The 9,387-nt window shown below is 46.4% G+C and overlaps 1 protein-coding gene across 1 annotated transcript in view; it reads left to right on the top strand.

Moving 5' to 3' along the window:
• Positions 1 to 3,074: 3,074 nt before the first annotated feature.
• CHSY3 (chondroitin sulfate synthase 3) overlaps positions 3,075 to 9,387 on the top strand; it is a 118,587-nt gene continuing 112,274 nt past the window's right edge. The window contains exons 1-2 of the mRNA XM_063128404.1: positions 3,075 to 3,389; positions 3,514 to 4,465. Coding sequence (XP_062984474.1) covers positions 3,075 to 3,389; positions 3,514 to 4,465 — 1,267 coding nt within the window. The remainder of the gene's footprint in view (positions 3,390 to 3,513; positions 4,466 to 9,387) is intronic.

Here is a 9,387-nt window from a genome sequence, read left to right as displayed (position 1 = left end):
CTAGTATTATGAGAGAGGGAGAAAAATGTCTCCCTATCCACTTCCTCCACATCATGCATAATTTTGTACACCTCTATCATAGCTCCCCTCACTTGCCTTTCCTCTAAGCTGAAAAGTCCCAGATGTTGTCACTTTTCCTCATAGGGGAGTTGCTCCAGCCCCTTGATCATTTTAGTTGCTCTTTTCTTCATTTTTGCCAATTCTAAAAAAAAAAAAAATAGGCGCAGTTACCAGAGATGTACACTGCATTGATCCGTATAAGGGAAGTAGGACATTGTCAGTTTTATTTTCAATTCCTTTCCTAATTATGCCTAAAAAGATGAGACTATGAGCTTCTCTACATGAGTGATTTATTGCATACTTGTGATTGGTCACTCACAGAAGTTTGTGGGTCCTTTACACACCTTCAGGACATCTCCTGTGCTTTCCTCACTTAATCTTGCTTTCAAAAAGGTTGGAGATAAGCTGAAATAAAAATCAATGTGACATATCATCAGTATGTAATGTTAGCATAGCTCTATAATACAGCCACTAGATGGTGTGTTTTCATTCAACATATACAGCATTGCTGAGAAAGGTAGTTTTCAATTCCAAATGAACCCATCATAAAGAAGAAAGCCCTGTGAGGGTGCAGGATTTTGGCACTCTCATGGGGCTTTAAACAAGCCCTGTAGAGAAACTCTGTGAGCTGGCAGTAGTGAAAACTATGTATGTTGCTGCTATGGAGATCCAATACGCTAATCACGCAGTATGTAGCTGAGCTTGTTTTTTTACTCCAGAGTAAGCGCATATGGCCCCAATTCACATTGGGACCACCAAACTCTGGGAATGGAGGAATAAGTCCCTAGCCACAGTTTTTTCCTCATAGTTTTTAACCCCATGGAGGAGGTAGATCCATTTCATAGTCAGAAGTTTGATACTTGGTGTCTGGGTCAATGTGCCCAGAAAGGTGGGATGGGATAAGGAGATGATAAACCAATTTCCCTTTAAAAAAAACACAACCCACCAAAAACCTTTAACTCATGCACCTGGCTATCTTTGATTGTCTAGGGTCCAGCTTTCAAGCCATATATGACTCTTAGACAGCATCTGTCACACAGAAATACAAGCAGCATTTCACCCTCTTGATTTTTCTACAGACTTTGATATTATTGATCTTTCGCTCAATTCTGGCAAGGATGTTCCAGAGAACTAAAATGGTTGATAGCCCATTTCTTGTAGACTTCTGCAATGTTCTATCTGGTCCTCCTCCTGTTATAATATGTATAAAGCCTCAGGTAAAAAAATTACAGCTGGCTTTGGATGTTAGAGAAGCCGGTGTGCAAGTGTCTCATGCTTCCACTTTCTTTGATAATGCCTGAAGAATGCACATTGCACAGACATGCAATATTCAGATACATAAATAGCTTGTGTATCTTTCCAGAACAAATTCCCTTTATAAGCTTTACAGCATTATGTCTGTACAACTGCAGCTCACTTTGGCAACATCTAAAGTTGTCATGAGTGAGATGCCATCAGTACAATATTCTGGCTGTTAACTTCCTCCTACATCCACACACCAGTCCTTTCCACAGTATGATTCAGTTACTGAACTTTTACAGACAACACTCTAATAGATTCAGTTACCCATATCATTCTTCCCACAGAACGGAAGTGTGCAGTACTGCTTTGGGGACAGTCATACTGGTTCAAGCCTTCTCCCCTCCTTTTCCCAGGTTGCTAGTATCCAACCCAGAAGGAGGGGTTCTTGCTTTACACACTCTCCCCTTTACACACCTCAACAATGTTAGTGCACGGCCCACTTTTGTCTCCATCTAGGAAAAAGATGTTACCCCCCCCCCCCACCAGCATTCTCCCTCTGTCATTGAGGAAATTAACACCTACTGCCCATGCCTACACTGTTCCAAAAGTTGAGACCACACTTGTCATTTTTCAATGGGTACACATTCTACAGCAACCTTCCACAACCTGGGACCCTCCAGACGTTTTGGACTGCAATTCCATCATTCTCATGCAGCAATGCAGTTGCAGTCCAATGCACCTGGTTTGGAGAAGAATGACTCCCTGCATTGTGTGCTGATGAAGTACTCTCTCTCCCCCCCCCCGCCCCCATGTGACACGGTTCAGGGAAGGGCTGCAAGTACTTATGTTCTGCAAATCTATCCAGTGGCTGGTTTCTAAAGTGGGAACTGGAAAGCCTCAAGCTATTGTGAAGGCACAACTGTACTGCTAGAAACTCTTCCCCAAATTCCCTGGCATGTGTGGGCTGCCTGATGTGGCCTCTTCACCTGCTCCCCTGATGTCTGTGGTTACTCCAACACAAAAGTAAAGGCAGCATTGCCTATCTTTAGAAGCATTCGGTTATTGTTATGCCATTTGTTCCAGGACTGATAGACCTCTGGCTTTGAAAACAGGTTCTGAAGTTGACCCTTGGCTCATATAAGCCCTATCTATACCCAGAGGGCACTTCAGCACTAAAGTCTTTAAACCTGTTTAACAGCCATTCCCTCTTCCCATTAAATCCTGAGAATCCTTCTGCAGACGGAAAGAGGGGATCTGCTCCCACTAAACAAAACACCTCAAGATTCATCAGCAGAGGCCAGGCTAGTTAAAAGTATGAAACCAATTTAAGTTTGTAATGTAGATCTGCCTAGAAGATAGCATACTGTTAGCTGAATCTAACATGTCCCCAAATGGAGAGTTTAACACATTCATCCCAGACTTTCCTTTCTTTGGCATTAGGACAGGCTTGCATCCCCTTCTGAGCAGGTTTAATAGGGGAAAATAATCTTATCCTCGGTCTCTTTTTATCTCTCATCTCAGTGGAGAGAATATTGCTCTTTTTCAGTGCCCCCCCTTCTAAATGGGGCAGTCTTCTTTTCCTCCTTCCCGTTTTAAAACTCGCGTCCACGCATCTTGCTTTGTGAGACTTGAAGGAAGAGAGCACACGAGTTGTGGGGATGGCGCGGGGTGGACATATGGGGGAAAGAAATGGGACGGTGTTGACGGAATAAAGTGAGAAGTTGCGAACTTGGAATTGAGGAGGGGGCGACCCTAGTAGCAACCCGTGGGGTATGGCGGTGTTGCTGCTGCTGCTAGGCCCGCCTGAGTGCGGCGCTCGGAAGCTGCTGCTGCTGCTGCTGCTACCTCTGCTGCCACGGGCGGCCCTGAGCAGCCGATGGGATGAGCTGCGCGCACAGCCTTGCCTCATAGGCTACGACGGCAGCTGCGGCTTGTTTCTTCTGCCGCCTTTGCGTGGAGGAGGCAGAGCAGTAGGAGGAGCGGGGAGGGACCAGCGCGGCGCCGCTGCCAAGGCGCTGCCAGCAAAGCCTGAGCGTGCACGGGCCGCTCTCTTTGCTGACACCGCTGCCGCCGGGAGAGAAGTTTCAGTCGGAGCAACAGCCCGAAGAAGCTGCTGCTGCTGCTGCTGCCGCCGCCGCTGCCTCTGCCTCTGCTGCGGCGCGAAGCGACCACGCCTCGTGGACTTGCAAAGGCGGTCTCGGGGTCTGGGAGTGTGACGAGAAAGAGGCGGAGGAAGAGAAGGCGGCGAAGGAGAAAGAGGCGGCGGCGGCGGCGGCGGCGGCGGGACCCGCAGCTCAGTGGGCGTCTCCTGGCGGGAGGGAGCCCGCTCTCTCGCCGCCGCCCCATCCCGTGCCCGCCACCATGGCAGCGCGGTCCCGGCGCCCCTGGCTTAGCGTGGTGCTGGGGCTGGTGCTGGGCTTCACCGTCGCCTCCTGGCTCATTGCTCCCAAAGTGGCCGAGCTGAGTGAGAGGAAGAGGCGAGGCGGCGGCGCGGGCGGCGGCCCCTCGAGTGTCGGCGGCGGCGGCGGCGGCAGCAACAGCCTGTGCGCTGTCTACGGCCGCGTGGCTGGGCTGCCCGGGGGCGAGAGGCAGCCGCGACCTGAGGCGGCAGCGGCGGCGGCGGCGGCTGGAGGGCTGGGCGGCGCCAGCATTCGAAGCAGCCTGTGGGAGAAAGCGAGGGAGCCGCCGCCGCCGCCGCCAGCTGCGGAGGACGAGCCCGTGCCGAGCCCCCCAGCTGCAGCTGCCGGAGAAGGAGACCCGCAGGAGGAAGAGGGCGAGGAGGGAGAGGAGGGCGCCGGCCGCCACGGCAGCAGCCACAACGGCAGCGGGGACTACGCGGGCGCCCCGGGCTGCGCCAAGACCCGCCACTTCCTCTACGTCGGGGTGATGACTGCCCAGAAGTACCTGAGCAGCCGAGCGCTGGCGGCACAGCGGACCTGGGCGCGCTCCATCTCCGGCCGGGTGGAGTTCTTCTCCTCGCAGGGCTCGGTCCCTCCAGCTGTCCTGCGAGGGGAGCAGCGGCTGCCGGTCGTTGCCTTGCCTGGAGTGGACGACTCGTACCCGCCGCAGAAGAAATCCTTCATGATGCTCAAGTATATGCACGACCACTACCTGGACACCTACGAGTGGTTCATGCGGGCGGACGACGATGTGTACATCAAAGGTGAGAGAACAGAGCCGGGGTAGGGGGCGTTGTTCGCAATCACGGAACCTGTTGTTGGTGCCCCGGGCTTAGTGCTTTGGGCTGTGCAACTTCGGGAGCAACGAGAGTGACGGAGCACGTGCAGAGTGCATTGGCGTCGCCGCTGAGAAGGTCTAGGTAGCCCCTACTCGTGGGGGCTGATAGTGCAGGGCTTCTAGGCATGGAGTTTGAGAAGCGTCTTCCACGTGCTCAGTGGTGCTCATTCCCAAAGCTTATTCAAGCTGCCATGCTATGCAGCGTGATTACTAGGGAGCAAGCCCCAGTGGGCTCAGTACATCTGAATAAACGGGCATAGGATTGTGAGAAAGAATAGGAACTCTCTTATTCGTGCCATATTCTTCTGTTGTTGTCTACCCTGCGAAGTTGTCAAAACGGACCCTCGTAGGCCTGTTTTACAAAGCTGAGTGTGCTGCATCAATTTCAACAGGGCAGCTGGAATCTCACCCACTTCCCTTTGCCTTCTGCTCCAGCCCATCTGCACAAGTTGTTTGGAAAGTAAATGATTCTTTTGCCTGCCTGCCAAGTTGAGGAGGAGTGAGAGATTTCCAGTGGTCCTGGTGAGAGTGCAGCACACCTCCTGCCTGTGCAGTCCCCTCCCCGCCCCCAAGTACCTGTCAGAATACAGGCTCTATTTTTCTCTGGCTTACTTTGTGAAAGAACCTCCAGCCTCTTTGAGTGCAGGATGAAAAATGCCTCTCTGGTCTTGATTGATAGAAGTACTTAATGTAGACCATGTACATCCATCTATTATTTTTTACTAATTTGGATTTTTAGCTGCCTTATCCCAGAGGCTCAGAACAGACTACCAAGGACAGTGATCCTCATATCAATTACTCTGGCATAGTCACAAAAATGGTAATAGCCTGCTTCAAAGTGAGTGATGAAGGACTGCGTCGACAGCTAAGAAAACATATTAGTAAACTTTAGTATTAGGAGTTGTACATTAGACTACTATAAAGTATTAATTGCTCTACAAGGGAATCTCAGTGGGTGGATGAATTAGATTCCTTTTTCCTTCCCAGCACTTTATTTGCAACACACCTGACTTGATATTTAATTTACATTAAAACTGTAATGATTTCAAGCATTTTGGGAACTTGTGATGAGTTCCTGCAGAATAGTTATGTTAGTCGGTTATGGCAAAATGATAGCCTTGAAAGTGCGGCTAGATTCTAACTAGATTTTTGTCTTAGAAAGTTTTGTAAGGAAGAGCTTCATAAGCTGAAGCGGGAAGTCAGTGGAGAAGGGTGTTGGATGCAGAAGGTTGTGGGCAGTGGCAAAGTAGAGGAAAAACAAGTTAACAAGGCAAGGCACTGAAAATGAGAGTAGCAATTCACATTATTAACTGGATGGAAAGTGGGAATATCATACATAATCCAAATATACTTTAGGTAGAATTAGAACATTAGAATCTCTTTAAAATAAAGCACAAACACAATTTCAATAACATATTACATGTAAATATTTCTTTGAAATAATTAGTTACCAAATAGTTTAATGTTGCTTTTTCTTCCCCAAGTTCAGTTGGCACGCTGTCTGACAGATCTGTGAGATTCTAATGCCTAAAGCTCTCTAGGCACTGCAGGAAAGAGGATGTGCTTTACAAGCAACTCACTCGTTAGCATAATCAATTCTCTCCATCCATAAGGGGCAGGGAACATTGACACATCTCTTCTTAGTAGGATTAATAAGTATGAATTAATGTGTCTTCAGTCGGACATGTGGTCAAAAAGTTCTTGGTTTATAGAAAGTTTATAGGTTCCTAAGACAGTCAACTGCCAATATGTCTCTCATCTCCCAGATGTTAAGAGTTTTATATTTTGTGTTTTTCAGTGGTTACAGGTGCTGGGTTTTAGTTGGAGCTGTCTTCAAATTGCAGGAATAGGCTGGTCCTAAAGCTTTTCAATAAATCACTAGTATTAAGAAACCAAGGCTTGTTTGTTCTTCTATGCCCCTTTGTGGTCTCTAAGATCAGCATAGGAACAAATTGTCCTCTAACAACGCAATCACATGCATGTTTTATTCAGAAGTAAATTCCACAGAGTTTAATGGGACTTAGGCTGCAATCCTATGCCCACTTGAGTAAAGCCCATTGAACTCAATGGATCTTACTTCAGAGCAGACATGGATAGTATTGCACTTCCTCTTCAGGTAAGACTGCCTAGGCCTGCAGCTCAAGTATATCATCCCTGACATCTAGTTTGGACAACCAGGTCATTTAGGAAACGTTCTTAACAGTTCTCTGAATGCACTCTTTTTTTGAAGTTCTTGAAGATGTTCTAGAAATGAAGTAAGTCCTTTAAAAAAGATGGATTTGCCCATAGTGAAAGGGAAGAAGCAAAGATTTAGGAACATAGGAAGCTGCCCTATACTGGATCAAAACATTGTTCCATCTAACCTGGTATTGTCTGTACCAGTGGTCTTCAACTGGTGGGTCGTCACCCAAATGTGGGTCACGAGATCAGTCCAGACAGGTCGCAGCAAAGCTGTTGCTGCCATGTTGGGCGTGGAGAAAATTGTGAAAGTGGGAGTTGAGTTGCAAGTTGGGAGTCCGAGGTGGTTCTTGGGTCTGGACCAGTTGAAGACCACTGGTCTACACTGACTGGCAGTGGTTCTTCAGGGTTTCAGACAGGAGTCTTTCCCACCTCTACCAGGAGTTTCCAGGGACTGAACCTGGGACCTTTTGCATGCGAAATACATTCTGTACCATTGAGCAATTGCCCTTGCCTAATTTACATGTATATTTTAATATACCTAGTATATAAGCTTTTACATCATGTTAAATGTTTTTCCTAATTACTGATAACTTCTCTGAGCCTTCACAGCAAATTAATTTTGAGCCAGTACTTATTGCTTCCTGATTCTTAGGGTCAGTAAGCCGCCTTAAGTGCCATTTTTCTTGGTAGAAAGATGGAGCACAGTTCCAATTAATCAATCAATAGGATGGACAGACCTGTGGGTTTGGCTTTCTCCCACGTGATTTTTTTAAAAAACTCAAGTTTTTTCATTCCATTTATGAAATCATTTGCAAATTCTGTTAAGTTCTTATCAACAAACCGAACTGAATGAAATTGTTATGCATCTGCACTAGCTAAATTCAATAGGGACAGCTATTCCTGGCATAGGAAGGTCCTCGTTATACTTGCCTGCTATGTTGTTAAAAATGGGGGATTCTGTCAGGAGAAAAAGTGGCAATCCTAATTCAGTACCACAAGCACGGTTGGATACCCAGAGATGCAAACCCAGACTTCTAAGAGCTAAGTACTCAAAGCCCTCTACCTTGAGGGATAGATCAGGTTTGCTTTCTCCCACATTCAAAGTTCTTTGCATTTTGTTTTAGGAGAACTTTGCAAATTTTGTAAAGTTCTTCTCAAAAAATGAAGTGAATGAAATCCTCATCCCTTCCTTCCCCAGCTATGATTCTGATAACCTCTCCTGCCCCACACGGTGGCTATGAGGCTTAGAAAAAAACTCCTATTGATGCCAATGGGAGCTTTTGGGGTGAGCATCATAGTTATGTTAAGGGGAGAGTGTTGTGCATTGGGATGATGCCTGGGGAAGAAAAGGTTAAGCCTCTCCTCCCCACATGCTCTGGGCCTGAATCAGAGTGTCTCTTCCCCCTCCCCCTCACGTCTGGCTTTGAATTTTTAAACACTCAGACATGGTTGTTAACTACACTATTAAAGTAATGTCTGGTTTGGCCCTATGGCCTGGAAACTGACTCTATACAATATATCAGCATTGATTACTATGTAGAGTGCAGTCCATTCAGTGCTGAATAACCACAACCAGGCTGAGATCAGGGCTTTGGACCTAGGGTGACTGTATGGAAAGGAGGACAGGACTCCTGTATTTTTAACAGTTGTATTGAAAAGGGAATTTCAGCAGGTGTAAAGCTGCAGGAGCCCTGTCCTCTTTTGTATCTGGTCGCTCTAATATAGCTTCTGCAGCTTTAACTGTTGTGATGAAGAGGGAATTTCACCAGGTGCTGCATGTATACACATGACACCTGCTTAAATTCCCTTCTCTGTGCAACTGTTAAAGATACAGGAGCCCTGTCTTCCTTTTCATATGGTCAGCCTAGACTTGACTTTGTGGTCTTTCTGAGTTCTAGCTCCTCTCCTATGTGAATTCAAGTGCAGTCTTGGGAATATGGTGGGATATCAATCCAATGTAGAATTTTCATTGTTTTTCAGTGTTGCTTTGTGGTGAAAGGAGAACATTTTGGGGATCGACAGAAGCTATGGACTAAAGCAAATTTAACAAAAAGCTTCTATCAACCTGAAAACTCTTTGATTTTGCTCAACAGGATTGCTGTTGGTTTAGCCTTTTCTGTGGAAGTAAACAATCCTGCCACGTTCTTCCAGTTTACGTGGCTTAAAGTAAACACTGGGGTGATGTTAATTTGGGCTTGGTGGGAACTCGTCTCCCACTTTCAGGATGCCACAGCTGCGCTTCTTGTGTTACTCCGCTCTGCAGCCTAAGAGTGGCAGTCCACCATTATCCACCATTATCTTGCCCTTTTTATGTATACAAGTAACATTACAAGATTGTTCTCCAAGTGTTGGGAATATAGAACTTTAACTTATGAACTGCAATGTTAAATTTTGGGTGTTTTAATGCCTGAAAATATATTTTTCATGTTTTGCTTTTACTTTCTTTTTTAAAAGTTTATGCCTTAATTCAGTACATTTTCTTATTATTCACATTGTTCCCCCTTACCTCCCTTCTGATATAAAAAGGCTACATGTCACCTATTTATTATCTATTTATTACACTTATATACCGCCCCATAGCCAGGGCTCTCTGGGTGGTTTACAGAAATTCTAAAATTAAGATAAAAATGAATATACAAAACTTAAAATTCTAAAACACAGAACATA

The sequence above is a fragment of the Elgaria multicarinata genome, chromosome 6 (assembly GCF_023053635.1).
Source record: "Elgaria multicarinata webbii isolate HBS135686 ecotype San Diego chromosome 6, rElgMul1.1.pri, whole genome shotgun sequence".
Classification (NCBI taxonomy): Eukaryota; Metazoa; Chordata; class Lepidosauria; order Squamata; family Anguidae; genus Elgaria; species Elgaria multicarinata.
This window is presented reverse-complemented; position numbering and strand designations above follow the sequence as displayed.